At 43.2% G+C, this 21,643-nt stretch overlaps 1 protein-coding gene across 3 annotated transcripts in view; it reads right to left on the bottom strand.

The window, feature by feature from the left end:
- LOC311128436 (myotubularin-related protein 13-like) overlaps positions 1-21,643 on the bottom strand; it is a 141,711-nt gene that overhangs the window by 53,761 nt on the left and 66,307 nt on the right. For all 3 annotated transcript variants that reach the window (XM_084160571.1, XM_084160570.1, XM_084160572.1), the window contains exons 4-15: positions 14,143-14,265; positions 13,329-13,439; positions 11,701-11,806; positions 6,393-6,525; positions 5,449-5,557; positions 4,907-5,020; positions 3,982-4,059; positions 3,549-3,662; positions 2,513-2,641; positions 2,296-2,394; positions 336-549; positions 36-145 (exon numbers count right to left, since the gene is read on the bottom strand). In XM_084160571.1, the coding sequence (XP_084016697.1) occupies positions 36-145; positions 336-549; positions 2,296-2,394; positions 2,513-2,641; positions 3,549-3,662; positions 3,982-4,059; positions 4,907-5,020; positions 5,449-5,557; positions 6,393-6,525; positions 11,701-11,806; positions 13,329-13,439; positions 14,143-14,265 (1,440 nt within the window). The remainder of the gene's footprint in view (positions 1-35; positions 146-335; positions 550-2,295; positions 2,395-2,512; positions 2,642-3,548; positions 3,663-3,981; positions 4,060-4,906; positions 5,021-5,448; positions 5,558-6,392; positions 6,526-11,700; positions 11,807-13,328; positions 13,440-14,142; positions 14,266-21,643) is intronic.

Consider the following 21,643-nt stretch of genomic DNA (forward strand, 5'->3'; position numbering starts at 1 on the left):
GAGAGACAGGGATTAGGGAGGATACAGTGCGTCACCTTCTCTGTCTCCTGGGTCTTGTTGTGGAAGATGAAGGCGATGCAGCTCCTCACCACCTCCAGCCTGCGAGCGCTGTTGAACACTGAGCCCATATTCCCCATGATGGACACTGCACAGATGAGAGATGAGGGGGTTAGGAATAGAAGAGTGGTAGAAATACTAGCAACACTAGAACAGACGCCATTCAATACTCAGCAACTAAGTACTAACAGCTATTAACACATTATAGACTCCTGCCAAGCCATTAGTCTCACACAGGAGCAGGCATGGAGTAGAGCTGATGTTTGTGTCTCACGTACTCATGGGGGGGCCGGCGGGCACCACACACTTCCTCTCTGCGCGGGTGGTGGTAGTGATGGCAGGGGCACTGGGATGCTTGGCCAGGCCCTCCGCCAGCAGCCTCTCCACCTTCTCATCATCCAGCAGGGGGAAGGGCACCACGTGCACCCGCAGGTGGGAGCCCTCTGTGGGCCGAGGCACTTTCTGGAACGCCATGTGGGGGTTGGGATTCTCCTGTAATGGACCATTCAATAATAAAATATACAGACACGCACAACACCATCAACATCTGTGACGGCCATAGGACATGCTATAACACTAAAGAGTACAGAAAGTGCCTAATACAGTGGGGAAAAAAAGTATTTAGTCAGCCACCAATTGTGCAAGTTCTCCCACTTAAAAAGATGAGGCCTGTAATTTTCATCATAGGTACACGTCAACTATGACAGACAAATTGAGAAAAAAAAATCCAGAAAATCCCATTGTAGGATTTTTAATGAATTTATTTGCAAATTATGGTGGAAAATAAGTATTTGGTCACCTACAAACAAGCAAGATTTCTGGCTCTCACAGACCTGTAACTTCTTCTTTAAGAGGCTCCTCTGTCCTCCACTCGTTACCTGTATTAATGGCACCTGTTTGAACTTGTTATCAGTATAAAAGACACCTGTCCACAACCTCAAACAGTCACACTCCAAACTCCACAATGGCCAAGACCAAAGAGCTGTCAAAGGACACCAGAAACAAAATTGTAGACTTGCACCAGGCTGGGAAGACTGAATCTGCAATAGGTAAGCAGCTTGGTTTGAAGAAATCAACTGTGGGAGCAATTATTAGGAAATGGAAGACATACAAGACCATTGATAATCTCCCTCAATCTGGGGCTCCACGCAAGATCTCACCCCGTGGGGTCAAAATGATCACAAGAACGGTGAGCAAAAATCCCAGAACCACACGGGGGGACCTAGTGAATGACCTGCAGAGAGCTGGGACCAAAGTAACAAAGCCTACCATCAGTAACACACTACGCCACCAGGGACTCAAATCCTGCAGTGCGAGACGTGTCCCCCTGCTTAAGCCAGTACATGTCCAGGCCCGTCTGAAGTGCATTTGGATGATCCAGAAGAGGATTGGGAGAATGTCATATGGTCAGATGAAACCAAAATATAACTTTTTGGTAAAAACTCAACTCGTCATGTTTGGAGGACAAAGAATGCTGAGTTGCATCCAAAGAACACCATACCTACTGTGAAGCATGGGGGTGGAAACATCATGCTTTTGGGCTGTTTTTCTGCAAAGGGACCAGGACGACTGATCCGTGTAAAGGAAAGAATGAATGGGGCCATGTATCGTGAGATTTTGAGTGAAAACCTCCTTCCATCAGCAAGGGCATTGAAGATGAAACGTGGCTGGGTCTTTCAGCATGACAATGATCCCAAACACACCGCCCGGGCAACGAAGGAGTGGCTTCGTAAGAAGCATTTCAAGGTCCTGGAGTGGCCTAGCCAGTCTCCAGATCTCAACCCCATAGAAAATCTTTGGAGGGAGTTGAAAGTCTGTGTTGCCCAGCGACAGCCCCAAAACATCACTGCTCTAGAGGAGATCTGCATGGAGGAATGGGCCAAAATACAAGCAACAGTGTGTGAAAACCTTGTGAAGACTTACAGAAAACGTTTGACCTGTGTCATTGCCAACAAAGGGTATATAACAAAGTAGAGAAACTTTTGTTATTGACCAAATACTTATTTTCCACCATCATTTGCCAATAAATTCATTAAAAATCCTACAATGTGATTTTCTGGATTTTTTTTTCTCATTTTGTCTGTCATAGTTGACGTGTACCTATGATGAAAATTACAGGCCTCTCTCATCTTTTTAAGTGGGAGAACTTGCACAATTGGTGGCTGACTAAATACTTTTTTTCCCCACTGTATGAACACTATACTATACAGGCCCAGCGGCTGAGTGATGTTAACTCACATTTTTGTGCAGCTGTTCAGAGAGTTCCCTCATGTGCTTCTGCAGCTTGGCAGGGCTGGCCTCCTCCTCCTTAAAGCGCTCCATGTCAAAGGCCACCAGCTACAGAACCAACAATAAGTCAGTCAAGCTGTTCCCAAACGATAAAATCTCTCAACAAGCCCAGTTTCATACACAACAGTGAAATGAGTCTGGTTACAGTAGCCATGCTGGACAGTACCTCATCAAAGAGATCACAGGCTCTGTAAGGCGGACCCCTCTCGGACACGAAGCCAGCGAAGGCCATGCCATCCAGAACCTTGGTCAAGAAGTCGTTCTCGATCAGGCCTCTCTGGCCCAGGAAGGCAGTCTATAGGGGGACAGGGTCAAAGGTTAAATAAATGGTAGGTACATAAAGATGTACGTTTAGGACTGTAACAGCTTTACTTTCCTTATCGGAGTAGCTTCTCTTCCCTTTTCACAATGAACCCAGTCACAAAAGTGAAACAAATGACTGAAGTTGACTATATGCAAAGAAAAGCAAGCTTTATCTGCTGAATTAGGCTTGTGCTTCGTGCTAGTGGGTGACAGAGATAGAAATGGGGGCAGTTTTTCTGGTCTCCCCAGTCTACGCCTCTCCGTAAAAAAGCGGTGAGCTTCTGTAGAATTCCTGGCCCATAATCCGAGCCATGTGGGGTACTTTGAGAGGGACGTGCTGAGAGGTTACCACGGAGACGCCGCAGACACAAACAAATACAAACCCAGCTATTTTTTTATTTTTGATTTGATACATTTCATATGGCTCATCGCGAGGCCATTGGCCAAGGCTGACAACACATAACACAAACAAGCAGATACCATGGTGAAGAGTCATACAGTCAGTCACTAAAGCGCATCAAAAAAACACGCACACTAAAACAAAAACACCTCCAAACAGCTTTATCAGACAGGACAAGACAGGATAGGAGATTATCCTCTTGTTCTTGGTTTCTCTCCAAACATTCTTTTACAGGTTGCGAGAACAAGGGATAAACTTCAGCCTGCAGGGCTTTTGTTACGGCACATTAATTGATAGCACTCCACCTATTAAATGTTAATGGGGACAAACAAATTGAAAAAGAAAGGTAACCATCTACATTGCAGTGATCAGTGAAATGAGATATTTTACTGGATTACAACAGCATGGGTGACAAAAGTGTGTCATCATCATGGCTTCAGTTGGCAATTGAATTTTTGACCCACCCAGATTGAGTTGAACGGAAGTGCATTGATCTCACCTTGTGAAAGTGGATAACAGGTTCGGAATGGATGCGGATAAGCTGCAGGCAGGACCTGTAGCCCTGGAAGAGTTGTGCAAACAGCCTGAGGAACACGGCTCTCACCTCCTTATCCTGAAACACAAGGGAGAGAGGGGAGAGTCACCTCACAAACATGCCATGAATACCACCTTGTTTATTCAGTCAAGTTCACATCTTAACATGATTATTCTACCGTCTGAAGAAATCGAAACCCCCACTAAAGTTCACATTCTTGTGCTATTTATAGGTCGGACAAGAGACAAGTGTGCTATAGGAGATATCTCAGAACAGTGGTGTCCCCCTCATTTCACAAACACATGATGTTTAGGGAAGAGACTCCATTTATTACATTGAGACATGGCCAGGGGTTAAGGGTGAAGACACTGTGTTTACTGGAATGATGGTGCCTTACCAACAGTTTGAGATTGGAGGGGGCTGTGCGAGGGGGTAGGAAGGCATTGTCAGCTATCTCCAGATCAGGATGCAAAACCTGAAAATAATACAAATGCCTCTTAGTCTTGACTTATTATTTTGTTCGTTCCTCAGTACACTTTTATTGTTCAGATTACATAAACAAATATCCATTACAATAACTAGACTAGTTACATAAGGACATAAAATTATACAGCTGTTTGCAACAAACCACATTCTCATTATGATCTAATGTGAAATGTGTAATTGGCATCTGTGACTTCCAAGGGTGAGCATTCAGCCTTTACAGACAGAGGCTGTGGTGTATGCTGGGTACCTACCATAGACATGGCAGTCTGTGTGGTGTAACAGGTACGTACCAGAGACAGGGCAGTCTGTGTGGTGTAACAGGTACCTACCATAGACATGGCAGTCTGTGTGGTGTAACAGGTACCTACCATAGACATGGCAGTCTGTGTGGTGTAACAGGTACGTACCAGAGACAGGGCAGTCTGTGTGGTGTAACAGGTACGTACCAGAGACAGGGAAGTATGTGTGGTGTAACAGGTACCTACCATAGACATGGCAGTCTGTGTGGTGTAACAGGTATGTACCAGAGACAGGGCAGTCTGTGTGGTGTAACAGGTACGTACCAGAGACAGGGAAGTATGTGTGGTGTAACAGGTACCTACCATAGACATGACAGTCTGTGTGGTGTAACAGGTACGTACCAGAGACGGGGCAGTCTGTGTGGTGTAACAGGTACGTACCAGAGACAGGGAAGTATGTGTGGTGTAACAGGTACCTACCATAGACATGACAGTCTGTGTGGTGTAACAGGTACGTACCAGAGACGGGGCAGTCTGTGTGGTGTAACAGGTACATACCAGAGACAGGGCAGACTGTGTGGTGTAACAGGTACATACCAGAGACAGGGCAGACTGTGTAGTGTGTAACAGTGGTTCAGGGAGCTGAGACAGGTGGATGCACTCTGGAATCTTTATGGTTCCTCCATCCAGATCAGCTATGATAACGTCCAACTGTAAGACAGACAATACACACCACTAAACAATCCTTTCAAATTAGTTAGATTCCTAGTTTAGCTGTAGAGCACATTCTACATTACTATGACAGAGCATATAAGAGAAACTAAGGCCGAAACCGGCTAAAACAGGCTCTTGGCCAACACAGTGGATGAGTCACAACTCCCTGAGACTAAGGGACTCAGGAGGCCGCATCAATCTACACTTCCCAGCGTAAGGAATGTCAGCTCAGCATAACATTCCCTTAATGTACAATGACTGAAATATATAATAAGGCTACATGATTCATAGGCAACTGGTTACATTGGGCAAGCTTTCAAGGAATCAGCTTAAATAAAGGTATATTGTTATCCCTGATGTACTGTCCATGTTGAGTCAGGGTCAGAGGCAGTTAACGTCTGGAGAAGGTGCTAAAGATCACTCACCAGTTCTTGGATCTCGCTCTGGAACATGGAGTGGACCCCGATGATGAAGGGGGTGGGTGAGCTCAGCACCTCTAGCAGCCGTGACGGCAGGATGGGGATGTATGGGTAACTGAGTTTCAAACAGGAGACGACAGTGAGTAAACACACACAACAATTGCCAGGTCAAATTCTACATCAAACTGTTGTGCTCAAAGTGACCATTTTGGTGTTCAGTAAACCAGAGTATAATCTTTCAAGTACATTTACATTTGAGTCATTTAGCAGACACTCTAATCCAGAGCGATTTACAGTAAGTGTATTCTGAGTGGCACAGTGGTCTAAGGCACTGCATCGCAGTGCTAACTGTGCCACTAGAGATCCTGGTTCGTATCCAGGCTCTGTCGCAGCCGGCCGCGACCGGGAGACTCATGGGCAGCGCACAATTGGCCTAGCGTTGTCCAGGGTAGGGGAGGGAATGGCCGGCAGGGATGTAGCTCAGTTGATAGAGCATGGCGTTTGCAACGCCAGGGTTGTGGGTTCAATTCCCACAGGGGACCAGTATGAAAAAATATATATATATATGTATTCACTAACTGTAAATCGCTCTGGATAAGAGCGTCTGCTAAAATGACAAAAAAAAAAAAAAAAAAAAAAAAATCTTAAAGACATATGAGAAAAGATAACCAAGACCATTTTAGAATGTTGTTTTGTTTTGTCACAGAAAGTCAGTTGGCAACGCAATTGACACGAACATCTTAAAATGTTAGAACTTTCAATGGACTCATAATCAAAGCCAGCCTAAGTGTAAGAATTTTACTGAGAAAGAAACAAATAACGATAATAAGAAACATTAAAAATAAACATTATCAGTCAAGTCACACTTGGTGCAAGACAAGTCATGTCAATAGCCGAGGTGTAATGGAGACTGATGGGGGAATGTGGAGAACAACGGACCAATCACGTACCTGTATTTGAGGGGGAACATGAGGGCCTCCAGAGCACGCGATGCCTCCCCTAGTCTCTGGTAACTCGTGGAATGGAACAAAACCTTGTGTTCGGTCAGAACCGCACAGAAAAGACTCAGAACATTCTGGATTCCTAGCAGAAGAAAGTAGAGAGAATGTGTAATTAATGAGGTATTCGGTTGGACAATAGATAAAACAAAAACATACTGTTGGGGGTGGATTTTATTTTTAAGCTGAGCAAACAACATTGAGTAAATTATATTTATTTGGGGTGATAGAATGATTGATAACACCACATATTCTATGTGACTAGCTGTTTGTTGAAATAATTGGAGGAAAGATCTGTTTTGCAGAGACATACTGTATGAAAACCAAAGTACATGTATCACAACATTTTGAAAACCTCTCCCTCCCTTTACTGACAGTATATTATACACTATTACATTCTGACTTATCACGAACAAATAGCTGAGAAAACAATGTTCTTCTTTGCCCACAGGGATAACAGGTGGAAAAACAATGCAATTTCAGCTACCAAACAGTACAGTGTACATTATACACTGAGTGTACAAAACACTAGGAACATTTGCTCTTTCCTTGACAGACTGACCAGGCGAATCCAGGTGAAAGCTATGACTCCTTATTGATGTCACTTGTTAAATCCACTTCAATCTGTGTAGATGAAGGGGAAGAGACAGGTTAAATAAGGATTTTTAAGGCTTGAGACATAGATTGTGTATGTGTGCCATTCAGAGGATGAATGGGAAAGACAAAAGATTTAAGTGCCTTTGAATGGCGTATGGTAGTAGGAGCCAGGTGCACCTGTTTGAGTGTGTTAAGAACTGCAATGCTGCTGGGTTTTTCACACTCAACAGTTTCCTGTGTGTATCAAGAATGGTCCACCACCCAAAGGACATCCAGCCAACTTGACACAACTGTGAGAAACATTGGAGTCAACATGGGCCAGCATCCCTTTGGAGCGCTTTCGACACCTTGTGGAGTCCATGCACCGATGAATTGAGGCTGTTCTGAGGGCAAAAGGGTGTTCCTAATGTTTTGTACACTCAGTGTATATCATTAATGATAAGGAAAATACAATCTCAAAAATAGCCAGAGAAAATGACATGCTATGAGACTATATAAATAATCAGTCAAATACCAATATGACAGTCAAGACAAATTCTAAAGTTTACAGTTCCTGTTATTGTTTCCTATCAACCTAGTGGTAGACCCATCCATCACACATTACAGAGATTAAGACAACAGAACAGTGGCAGACATATCCGCAGTCCGTAACAAACTGAGGTCACTGATTCTGTGTCTGCCTCCAGCTCAGATAGGCCCTGATAAACAGGAACCGGAACATGAACATAGACATTGTCTGTTCCGTTGTTGACTGAATACCTGGATCTCTCAAAGCGACACAGGCTGGTCACTTGGCTCATTCTCTGTCACCTCAACATGACTTCCTCTGTGGAAGTGCATAGGTCTGAGGTGATTAATCTGGCATTTTTGCGCTTGGCAGTCGATTAGGTTTCATAATGGCGTCCTGAGGTAAACTGCCTGGCTCGTTTAGTGTCCTTCAGGTGTTTACATATCTATTGGAAACAGCAACACATTTCCGACCCTAAATAACAAGAGAGAGACCGGGCCAAGAAAAAGGCAGCAAACAACAAACAGCCCAGCAGCCTGTCCAGGGCCTGTCCTTTCTATCCCCCTGGGGGCCACACTTCCTGTGCAGTGTGACGTGTTGGAAGGACATTCCTCTGGGATGACCTCTGGACACAGTGGTACGTGGACATGCTACACGTCTCCTCACCACCCACTAGGTCTGGGCCTTTTCCCCAGGTCTTGTTTGGTCATGAGGTGGACTGAATACCTCAGTACCTGACAGGCTGGGGGAGAGACAAAGTCCATCCCACACAGGGGGAGGGGGTGGAAATGTAGCCTACTGTAAGTTGTACTGTATATCATGTTATAACTCAAATCTGTGTTTAATCATTTGTTCTCACAGATTTGACTGACTGTCATGATGAATCACATGGATTTAGCATGTTACACAAACACATGGCTTTAAATAGACCCTCCAACCAGAGGTGGAAGAGGACACAGCCCAGCCAACATGGAGAGCAAATCTGTTGCTGATTCATGGAATAGAACCATGGACATTACAAATAATGAGAGAACATGTTCTGACATATGATCCGACCTTGGGCTGTGCAGCGGTTGCATTGTCACGATACTCAAACACTTGCAGTATTTCCCCTACAATTTTTTTCAGCAGCGGTGGCAAAGGTAGAATTAATGTGAGAAGGTCACTTGACTTGACTTTTTGAAAGGACATTCTACAAAAAAATTGATGAAAATAACCTGCTCAACTAATGCAGCATAGTGGCTTTAACGCCCTCATGCAGTCTTTGTAATTGTATTTTAAAATCATCACTGCATGTCTAATAAATCACTGTTTTATTTATATGTTTTTAATCATTTATTTCCCTGAGTCTCCTTTGGCCCTTGGAATGCTCAGTCTGATCGTGTGGACGTTAGGAAACAAATTTGAAGATACTGTATTAACATACACAGCCCTGATTGGGCTGATAGGATGGTCTAGATCCTACCCCCTTACCTAGATGAACAGTCATTGGTCTATTATAATCAGATCACATTGTGACGTAATCATGTAGGCCAAAAGTTCCATCCCACCTGAACATGCTGAAATCCAGGAAATTTTTCCCCAAACAGCTCTTACACAAAAGGCCATTATCATCATTTTCACCATTTCAGAGTGTTATTTCGACCTCATAGTGTGGATATATATATATATTTAAAGGATAATTACGTTTTCAACTGCACTACCCCTTTAAATAAATAGCCTGAAGCATGGGGTTGCAATCTGTATTTACTTAATTGCAAAACCTCAAAAGACTAAATGCATCCAATGCTACTTGGTACAAATAAACGTTGTAACTTGTCACTCTGACCTTAAAAGTGCGTCTCGGCAGAGCTTTTTTTTTTTTTACGTGGTGGCAACAAATTAGCAGCAGCAGCCCGCCCCTGCTAAATTAATATATGGGAAACACTGATTCTGCACTCAGAACATACTCTCAGCTTGCATTGTATAACAGCAGTGATGGATGGGAGATGCAAGGGCTTCGTTTACACGAGACGCATGATCTGATCGCTTCTGGAGCTGTTGGAATGCCTATCCTCCATATGATATCATGCAGTCCTGATCAGTTCTTACAGGACATCAGTCACATCACCTGTAGCCCAAGGACATGAAAGAGAGCATCTCTTAAGAGTTACAGGCAGTCCTGTTCAAGGGTACTGTAAGCAAACAGCAGTGGTGTGAGGAGCCCAGCCCTCTCTGTCTGCCTATCATCATCTGTCAGGGCCAGGGGCCATCTTCAGATCCAGCTTAGGGAGGACTGGACACATCACAACACACAGAGACATTCCTCCTGATGGTTGGACTGAGCTGCACAGTAACAAGCCCCATCTCCTCCTGTGACTCCAAAAACAGCTGTCTAGACCAGAGGAGTTTAGACCTATCCTCTATCAAGCTCCGGGTAAATTCTACACTTTGGAATGTACAATTTAGAGAGAGACATATGAATCGGGTCCGTTTTATTAGCTTTGTGGACTGTTCCCTGGATAACGTGCAGTATTTGGTAACAAAAACAAAGTTGGTGAGGACTGACACAAACCATGGCTGAGGATAATGTCAAGGTACAGGCCATTTCTCTTCCTCCATCTCTGTGTGTATCCAGATTGGCTACAAACACATGACCCTGATCATTTGTGTATCGGTAAAGTACCCCCCCCGTGTGCACGTCCACTGCTCGCTGTCCAAATAAACACAAAGGAGCATGCAAACTATTATTGAATTCCTCAAGGGGTTCAGGGTCTAATGCTTACAAGAAACATAATCCATTTCGTTTTGTAACACATTCTTCTAATCACACTAAATGAGGGCCTATTTTCCATTACAAATCAAAGAAAGCATCAGAAACATTTGATTGGATTTCACTTATTTACTAACTCGCCCCCAACATCGGCCCATGGAATGTAGACTTGACTGCTGCGGTGATTTGAGTGTATTAAGGCCCTGATAAAACCACATACTTGAGACCAGTGTACGCACAAATGAAGTGAGCAGGAATTTTGGACAATATGGTAATGTGAAGCCACCAAACCACAGCAAAGCAACGTCCTGTGTACAAGAATGCAAAACAGACTACGTACATCCTAGTAAAGGAGTATACATACAGTGCCTTGAGAAAAATATTCACACCCCTTGACTTTTTCCACATTGTTGTTACAAAGTGGGATTAAAATTGATTTAATTATAATTGTTTGTCAACGAGCTCCACAAAATGCTCTGTAATTTCAAAGTGGAAGATTCTTTATTTATTTATTTTTTATATTTATTTTACAAATGTTAGAATTTATGAAAAATTAAACTGAAGTATCTCATTTACATATGTTTTCAAACCACTCAGTCACCTTTGGCAGCGATTACAACTGAGTCTTTCTGGGTAAGTGTCTAAGACATTTCCACACCTGGATTGTGCAACATTTGCCCATTATTCTTTTCAAAATTCTTCTAGCTATGTCAAATTGGTTGTTGATCATTGCCAGACAACCATTTTCAGGTCTTGCCATCAACTTTCAAGCAGATTTAAGTCAAAACTGTAACTCGGCCACTCAGGAACATTCACTGTCTTCTTGGTAAGCACTGTCTTCACTGTTCATTTCTACAGCATTAATCCAACTGCTTAGTGGCTATTCAATTTGAGAGTTTAAAATTGTGATTTGGACAGATGCTTTATTCATAACCATGTGATCATCTGCGTAGTAGCTCTAAACCTCTTAATGTTGGAGTTGAACCTAAAAATGTTTAATACCATCAAGGATCAAGACCGGATAACCTGTCATACAACTAAGCTACTTACTAAAAAAAACTAAGAAAATGATGCAAACAATATGATTAAGAGGGATATTCCTAATTTCTGGCACTACAGTTAGTATTCAGCTGTCAGGTTATTTGAGCCGCCCGCGTAAGCATGTTGCTAGGAAGCACAAGCTAAATTACAATGGGAGTTGTGTATACTGTGACTGTATGTGACCAACAGGCAGAGCAGCATAGGGCTAACTGTACTGCAGCTAAGTAGACCCGGTGCAGACCAGACTTTAAATAACGGCGGGAACATGATGGTGCCATAAAGTGGAGTCGAGTTCATTGAGTTTGGGATTGACTGGTTGTACTGTAGTGTAGTAATGAGGAAGCAGAATCCCAGTGACATACCAAGCTGCTGGAAGAGCATGGCCACACTCTTGCATGTAACAGGCAGGTTGTCATTCAGAGGGGTTTGGATTAGCTGTCGGTCGCCAGCTCCCAGGGAAAACAGTTTCTGTGGGAAAATCACAAAAAACACAAAAGTGAAAAGTTATAGGTTATATCCAAAACCATTGGATGGATCTATCTTAGAACTAGACAAGACCGTACAACAGTTTCAGAGATGGAAAATGTTTTTAACAGACATCATGCCACTGTTGTCATGGTACTGTATATATCATTAGGAAACTGAACAAGACTGTACCTCCGTACAAGGCCAAAGGTCATATAGGCAAGGGAGAAATGACAGTACAATGGCAGTTAAGGGATCCACTGTGTGAGTGTTTTTTTAACGATCTCCCAGAAAATGAATAAAACACGTGTTGTTGAACCAGATGGACATCGCAGCTGCATGACTGAATTAGCCTTTTGAATCAGTCCGGCTGCAATGGGAGAAACCTCAATTGCATGTTAACCATGTCCGTCCCTATATTCAGTGTGGCTGAGGGTCCAGAAGTAAGCGTACAGTTGAATCGGTGTGTGTTGACGTGAACACAATCACTGCGTCTAATTCAGTTAAACCAATGTTGAACATGACAGAGGTACAGACAGTGGTTCAATGGAGTTTGGCTTTTGACCTGACGAAGATCCTTGTGGATCGAAATTTTGTCAATAAAGGTAGTAATTGGGAGCATAGCCTTTATGTTATTTTCAACTGAGTTTGAACCAGCTAGAGAACAACTCTCTGTCCCCTGATTCATGACATTCCTTCATGTTTGACAGTCTGTTGAAGGATGAGTTAGTTCCACTCCTGAGGTTTCTAACTCTTGTTGTGTCACTACAGCCTAAAGCACTTGGCGATCGTTTGAGGAGGAACACTGACATGTGTTGGTAAATTACATAAAAAACACTAAATTACCCCAAGGTTCTGAATGTGAACTTCATCATGGGCCACATTCCTTCCCCTTTACAAACACAGATGAAATATTGTCCGTTTTTTTTAAAGCCACATTGATCACCATTGTCTAGACTTTAAGGGGCTACAGACCAGCGTAGGGGTTTTGTTATAGGACTGCTTTAGATGTGGGTTTTAATAACCTTTAAAAAAGGTTTTAATAACCTAGAGAGAAGTGAAAATATAAAAACATGCCCCCTACTCTCTGTTTTTTTTGTACCCTGGCTTCACTAAGTAAAGTCATCACAAGACCAGCTAGAAAAATAAAATAGTATTTTGAGGACATTTCTGCGCGTGGCGGTACAGCAATCTATGGCACCATCTAGACGAGGAATGCATGATTGAATGGAAAGCAAACGCAAATCATTTTTCTAGACTCTCACATGGGCCAAAACATTTCTTCCTTCCTCACTCCCACTCTACTTGTAGGAGACTGAAACTATAATAAGCATTAGGCCATCAGTGTGTAATCAGCACCTTGTGTGGGTCTAGCAGCAACATTAACCCAGACTGACCCCTGGGGTGGATTTGTGTGTGTGGAGAGCAGGCCAGAGGGGTTGAGAGGGGGGCAGAGAGGGGGTTAGACAGGCCCTCTCAGATGGAGGTATTTGAGGAATTATTTGCTTTAGTAATGCCTGCTTACCTGGGAGCCGCCAGCCACAGGAACCATGCACGTGAAGAGGTTGGAAACCAGCCCCTCCAGGGGGAACGGCAGGCTGTCGATGTACACCGTGTAGATCAGGCCCAAGCAGCCCTGGGGAGATCAGGAGGAGACAGACACACAGCCAGGTCAATCAACACACTCACATACACAAACACACACAGATGTATCGCAAGATACATACACACAATCACAGTTTTGGACAATTAGAGACAGTGTGTGGGAATTTGTCATCTAATACCATCAGATTTATAGTATTTTCTGTAATATTCTTAATGTACAGCTGAGATGTGTGGTTTATGGGTCCTACAGCACAATGGCAAATGCCTGGGCAAAGCAAAGCTAAAAATAAATGCTAAAGGAATATGTGTCGGAGACATTTGAATGCCAAAGTTGAACGCCGTAGTGGTCCAGTGGAGTGCCTAGGGACAAGAGAGATCCGCTCAGCCCCACTCTGTTCTTAAGTGAGGAATGGGCTGGATATCCTGGCCTTGAGTACATGCAGAACTCACTCTATAAAGCCAATATGTTCATTCTATGCACACAAGATTCAACATGATGCATTCTATCACTATCATGAGACAATCGATAGCGCAGCAATTAGTGCATTAACTACGGTTTATCATGCCAATGCTAATTAGGCAGAGATAAGTAACGTGAACAGTCATGAACCTCATGAATAGGACCAAGTATGTTTCTGGCCGGGTCAATAATAGATCGCAAATACACCTGCAGAAACTGAAATGACCACTATGAATGGTCATCTGACATTTTGAAAGGAACCTATTTTAGTTACCCGGAATATTTCAGGATAATCCAGCCTTGAGACCAGAATGAGACTTTTGGGTGCAAAGACTTGAGCAGGCTGGATCAAGCCATCCTCTTCCTCGTCCTCATCTGCATCGATGGTCTTTGTTCCCTGAAACATCAAACATAAGTTATTCAAATGGGAGAGTTCAACAGTGATATGGGGTTGAGTTAAGACCCTGTGCGGTCACCCTTTGGATGGCTCTAGTGTAACCTAACATAGCAGGCGTAAAAGAAACGCCTGAGTGGGATCGGAAATAAACGAAAGCTTTTCCGCTGAGGGTGGCTCTAGTGTTATCTACTTCCAGGTCAAACCACAGTGTGTACATTCTATAGTACATCACAAACTGTAGCCTATTTTTGGAAACCTCCTCAATAATTCTGAATGATGCAGGCACAGAGTACAGTGCACGCAAAATCCTGTGTTTCCTCTGCAATGGGATACAGATTTATTTTGAGTTATAAAACATCCTCTCCAACATGTAGTACCCATTAAAACAGATACTCATCACAGTTGAGGAGTTGAAAGAGCAAAGAGGATTTTCTTCAAATCACCATGGGGTTCATAAAAGATTACTAACCCAAGAAATTGAGCATAAAACATTTATTTTCATGGAGACCGTTTGAACGAAACCCAGGAGCTTAAGAGAGGAGTGTCACATACTGACAAAAAGGCCAACCGTAAATCAGCAGTGAGATGTATATGAAATTAAGTCAACTATGCATCAAGTCACATTACTCGGTTTACTAAAATAGTTGTGAAAACTCTAATAATACAGTATGAATAAGCCACTTCCAGTCTGGAATTTACCCATACTGCTTTCTCATTTGTTGAGTTGTTTCTTCACAAAATAGGGTATTTATTTTAAAGACAACAATGTCATTACTTTGATTCCCTGAGTTGTCGAGGAATAATATTTTTCGGTTTGGAGATGTTATTCTAAACTATGGCTATAAACTCAGAGCTGGAGATGGTGGTTTGAAACATGTTGAATTCAATTTGGCAGGGGTTGTAGTTTAAAAATAAATTTCCTACAAAACGAAGTCACAAAATGTAATCGGTATAGAAATAGCTGTAATAAACCCCCTGAAGCCTGAATTCAATTATGTTTTTTTTTAAGCAAAAGCTACTCGACCTCTGACACCTCTGATGCAGTAACCACACTGGAGATAGACCTAGGCCTACCTGTAGGATATTAATAATTCAAAACCTAGCTAAAATAAGATCCAGACACTTGGGTTCAAAGGGCATGGCGTAATGTACCATAAATAGCAATTGAGTGATCATGTTAAACTAACAGCATATGGGCTAAGTCATTAAGGTGAAGGATTTGACCAAAGATGCCTCCCACTCCTTCCCAAAGTGCTCCACAGAGGTCAAGTCTCAGTGGTCAAGTCTCAATCTGGTTCCAATTGTCCCATACCAGGAGCCGTCAGTCCTATCAGTTTACAGAGATAGCAGCATAGCAGCCTCACAGGGCTCGTTCCTGGCTAAACCCTTTATCAGAATCACATATATTTCTTCAGACAATGAAAACATGCCACAAGAGCTCTGGCATGCTCCGAGCAGGGAACACAGGATCAAAATATTCCGTCAGATGGGAAACACATTTCTACAGCATTCTGTGGATTTGGTTCAATAATCGTTGAAAATATATTTCTGCCTCTTGAATCCAATCACGTAGAAAAAAGCCACGCTGGTTTAAACATTACAGGGTAAGGCGCATGATAATGCCCACACGTAAAAATTAAATAAAAACAGAGCTGTATGCTGGCTTACAAGGGTCTACGAAAACCATGTTAGCCCTTCTCAGTTAAATGCTTTGCAGACTAGGCCCAATTTACTATAGGTCCCCTATAGCTCAGTTGGTAGAGCATGGCGCTTGCAACGCCAGGGTTGTGGGTTCGTTTCCCACGGGGGGCCAGTATGAAAAATGTATGCACTCACTAACTGTAAGTCGCTCTGGATAAGAGCATCTGCTAAATGACTAAAATGTAAATGTAAATGTATACTGTCCAAGTTAGGTGTATTTGACAAAACACATGGTGCACCTCAAACTAGTGCTGTCACGATACCAACATGATACCAGGCCAAGTATCACAATACCGAGTAGTATCACGATACCACAGGGAATTCTGATTGGCCTAGCGTCCTGTTCGCCCCGTCCCCCGACATGTTTTCCCATTTTGTAAACGTTATGCGCTACACAAAAAACCTGTCACTGATATTCACACTTCTACTCAATAAAACACATATTGAATTTAACTTCGCACTGTTCACTGTCTACTGCACAGAATGGCTAATTTGCTAAAGGCTAAAGGTCTACCTGTGATTTGGCTGGAGGAATGGGAGGAGCTCAGTTGGTAGAGCATGGCGCTTGGCACTTGCAACGCCAGGGTTGTGGGTTCGTTTCCCACGGGGGGCCAGTATGAAAATGTATGCACTCACTAACTGTAAGTCGCTCTGGATAAGAGCATCTGCTAAATGACTAAAATGTCAAATGTAACATGCATAATGATCTGCATGTCATTGTGGCAGTAAGGGGAAAACACTGCATGAAACCTTTACTCTTCAGTTAACAGACAAGACACACACACGCACTCCCTCCCTCGCACTCTCTCTGCCTCCCTCATAAACACACACACACTCCTTCCCTCACACTCTCTCGGTCTCCCTCATAAACACACACACCCCTTTCTCTCCCACAAACACGTACACACTGCTCCCAACTTTAAAAACGTTAGGCACCAAACAGAATGTAAGGAGCACCAGAAAGAGAGAGATTATGAATCCTACCTTTGAGGCACATCTCATGATTAACAGACCCTTTAACTTTCTTCCTGGGCCAATCAAATTAGCCTAAACGTACTATCAAGTTACCAGGATGTTAGCTAGCTAGGTAACATGACTGAACAACGTTATCAAAACAATAATTAGCGGCCTGGGATTAGTTTAAAACGGCATGCGGAATGGTTTGTAAAATTATATAAAATGCGCGCAGGAAGGAAAAAAAGGAAGCTCCGGTAATAGGAGTCATATTCTTTTAACCGTTTCAGCTAGAGACAAGCTGTTTTCTTTGCTGTAAAGCTGCAAACATGACTGTTGTGAAGCTGTTTCTACTCTCTGGCACTGATGTGTGACAACTTTGCTCGCTCTGCGTGCTGCTCCAATGTATCAAACGTAGAAATGTAACAGCAGCAGACTGATCAGGGTCCGCATCCCCCCCTCGACATCACAGCTAAATTATATTTAAAAAGCTGACGGAGGAATAGATGCGCAGGAAGAGCGGACGGAGAGGAAAGAAGCAGGTGAGTGATGGCTGGAAGGGGATGAGGCTGGCTGATTACAGCTGCAACAGGTGATATGTGCATGAAAGTGAAGTGGACATTATTGGACCTGCACATACAGTGGGGAAAAAAAGTATTTAGTCAGCCACCAATTGTGCAAGTTCTCCCACTTAAAAAGATGAGAGAGGCCTGTAATTTTCATCATAGGTACACGTCAACTATGACAGACAAATTGAGAAAAAGAAATCCAGAAAATCATATTGTAGGATTTTTTATGAATTTATTTGCAAATTATGGTGGAAAATAAGTATTTGGTCACCTACAAACAAGCAAGATATCTGGCTCTCACAGACCTGTAACTTCTTCTTTAAGAGGCTCCTCTGTCCTCCACTCGTTACCTGTATTAATGGCACCTGTTTGAACTTGTTATCAGTATAAAAGACACCTGTCCACAACCTCAAACAGTCACACTCCAAACTCCACTATGGCCAAGACCAAAGAGCTGTCAAAGGACACCAGAAACAAAATTGTAGACCTGCACCAGGCTGGGAAGACTGAATCTGCAATAGGTAAGCAGCTTGGTTTGAAGAAATCAACTGTGGGAGCAATTATTAGGAAATGGAAGACATACAAGACCACTGATAATCTCCCTCGATCTGGGGCTCCACGCAAGATCTCACCCCGTGGGGTCAAAATGATCACAAGAACGGTGAGCAAAAATCCAAGAACCACACGGGGGGACCTAGTGAATGACCTGTAGAGAGCTGGGACAAAAGTAACAAAGCCTACCATCAGTAACACACTACGCTGCTTAAGCCAGTACATGTCCAGGCCCGTCTGAAGTTTGCTAGAGTGCATCTGGATGATCCAGAAGAGGATTGGGAGAATGTCATATGGTCAGATGAAACCAAAATATAACTTTTTGGTAAAAACTCAACTCGTCGTGTTTGGAGGACAAAGAATGCTGAGTTGCATCCAAAGAACACCATACCTACTGTGAAGCATGGGGGTGGAAACATCATGCTTTGGGGCTGTTTTTCTGCAAAGGGACCAGGACAACTGATCCGTGTAAAGGAAAGAATGAATGGGGCCATGTATCGTGAAATTTTGAGTGAAAACCTCCTTCCATCAGCGAGGGCATTGAAGATGAAACGTGGCTGGGTCTTTCAGCATGACAATGATCCCAAACACACCGCCCGGGCAACGAAGGAGTGGCTTTGTAAGAAGCATTTCAAGGTCCTGGAGTGGCCTAGCCAGTCTCCAGATCTCAACCCCATAGAAAATCTTTGGAGGGAGTTGAAAGTCTGTGTTGCCCAGCGACAGCCCCAAAACATCACTGCTCTAGAGGAGATCTGCATGGAGGAATGGGCCAAAATACCAGCAACAGTGTGTGAAAACCTTGTGAAGACTTACAGAAAACGTTTGACCTGTGTCATTGCCAACAAAGGGTATATAACAAAGTATTGAGAAACTTTTGTTATTGACCAAATACTTATTTTCCACCATAATTTGCAAATAAATTCATTAAAAATCCTACATCGATTTTTTTTCCTCATTTTGTCTGTCATAGTTGACGTGTACCTATGATGAAAATTACAGGCCTCTCATCTTTTTAAGTGGGAGAACTTGCACAATTGGTGGCTGACTAAATACTTTTTTTCCCCACTGTACAAGAGACTAGTGTTGCTGTTGCTTAAATTCAACTGAATTTCTAAACAAAACTGACTTTCTAAACATTTTATCATTTAAATCGGTAGGACTGAAAATTGTTGTATTATCATATGAAACGGTAGTACGGTATTCTAAAATGTTGGCATCATCAGTACTATGACATAGTACTTCCTGCGTCATAGTCTCCTGAGTGGCGCAGTGGTCTAAGGCACTGCATCGCAGTGCTAGCTGTGCCACTAGAGATCCTGGTTCGAATCCAGGCTCTGTCATAGCCGCCCGTGACTGGGAGACCCATGGGGCGGCGCGCAATTGGCCCAGCGTCGTCCAGGGTAGGGGAGGGAATGGCCGGCAGGGATGTAGCTCAGTTGATAGAGCATGGTGTTTGCAACGCCAGGGTTGTGGGTTCGATTCCCACAGGGGGTATGAAAAAAAGATATATATAATGTAAGTCGCTCTGGATAAGAGCGTCTGCTAAATGACGTAAAATGTAAAATGTAAAAAAATTACGTTTTGGTACCGTGATATTACCGTGGTACCGGTATACCGTGCAACACTACCTCAAACTACTTTAGCATCTTGCTAACCTTGTTAACAGTGTAAACGTGACAGTCTGAGGAGAATATTGAGAAAAGCAAACTTTTGCAGTGGACGGTATACTGTATCAAGCTGGTCCCTAAACCATAAAATACCGCAACAGTCACCTACACAGTTGTACACAGTGAGAAACCATCCCCTCATCTGTCCAGTGGGTGTGATCCAAACTCTTATCCTTATCTGAGCCATTACCAAGTGCACAAAGGGATCTGGGAACAGTTCCTGGAAAGAAATCAAACCAAAACAGAGAGGTGGGGCCATGACGAAGAGGCAGTGAGGTGACCGGCCACATTAAGCCCTGTAATCAAGACCTCTAATGATCCTGTACTAATGTCTGCGATGACACTGCACTGATAGTTACGGGTGGCCTTCGCCTCCTCTCCCTCAGCAGACCGACTGGCATGTGAGGAGGACAGAAAATAAATACGTCTGGTCACGGAGGAGAGGGTCCAGTCGGCCCAGAGAGGACAGCTGCAGGACATCACCAAACAGCGCCTGACAGGGGAATTAGTCTACAGCAGGGCCGGTTACGTAACCTTCCAGCCCAGGCACAGACCAGGCCAGGCTAGAGAGACCCAGTCGCAGCTAACCTAGCCGTTATGACGCTTATTTGATAACGGATGTGGTGGTTCATACCTTGTCTCAGGCCAAGGCTTTGTTTGAAACACACATGGAAAATCAGATTTCTGATTTTGTCATAAGACTTCTTGAATTAACATGACTAATGGTCAGAAGAATTCCACCTGATTGAATGGGCCTTTCAAGGAATGTCAGATTTCAATGAACTAAAGGTCATTGACTTGAATGAATATGACTAATGGCCATGGTTGTCATGTGTTTAATAGAGACAGGGGACAAAATGCAGCACTTCAGGCCATTGTAAGGAGTCATATTCTTGTGACATCCAGCCAGGCATTCTGTGTAATGTATCAGGGTAAACCTTGAGAGGATTATGGTCATTGCTTCAGTTTATTTCAAGGGTTTGTGAACTTGTGTGGAAGAAAAAACATCAAAAGATAGAACTGAATTCATGTGAGGATGGGTACATCCAAGAGCCAGTGCTAGAGGGGATGAGATGTCAGCTCATTGGATAGGTATGTTCTCCCATCACACCAAAACCCTACAGTATGTGAAGTGTCGTTCACATCTCAATTCATCCAGAGTGCTGCTTTCTTTTTCCACTATAGTGGGTTCTGGAACACATCATGCCGTGACACAAATTCCTAATAGTACAAAAATGTGCCATGAAAGAAAACATGACAAAAACAAAACAATTACAACACAATGAAAAACAAAAAGGAGGTAGGAACCACCCCCGCTGGATGCTCGGAATCAAGTATTCATCAAGGGAGAGAGAGAAGCTGGAAATGATACAGAAATGAACGGACATAACCCTGTGATGCTTATCAAGAGATGCCGAGGCAGTAGGCACTATCTACTATACCGTGGTTCACCTACACTACCGGTCAAAAGTTTTAGAACACCTACTCATTCAAGGGTGTTTCTTTATTTTGTACTATTTTCTACATTGTAGAATAATACTGAAGACATCAAAACTATGAAATAACACACAAATCAAAATATATTTTATATTTGAGATTCTTCAAAGTAGCCACCCTTTGCCTTGACGGCAGCTTTGCACACTCTTGGCATTCTCTCAACCAGTTTCACCTGGAATGCTTTTCCAACAGTCTTGAAGGAGTTCCTACATATGCTGAGCACTTGTTGGCTGCTAATCCTTCACTCTGCGGTCCGACACATCCCAAACCATCTCAATTTGGTTAAGGTCGGGGGATTGTTGAGGCCAGGTCATCTGATGCAGCACTCCATCACTCTCCTTCTTGGTCAAATAGCCCTTACTCAGCCTGGAGGTGTGTTGGGTCATTGTCCTGTTGAAAAACAAATGATAGTCCCACTAAGCCCAAATCAGATGGGAT

The sequence above is a fragment of the Coregonus lavaretus genome, assembly GCF_964263955.1.
Source record: "Coregonus lavaretus genome assembly, chromosome: 4".
In the NCBI taxonomy this organism is placed as follows: Eukaryota; Metazoa; Chordata; class Actinopteri; order Salmoniformes; family Salmonidae; genus Coregonus; species Coregonus lavaretus.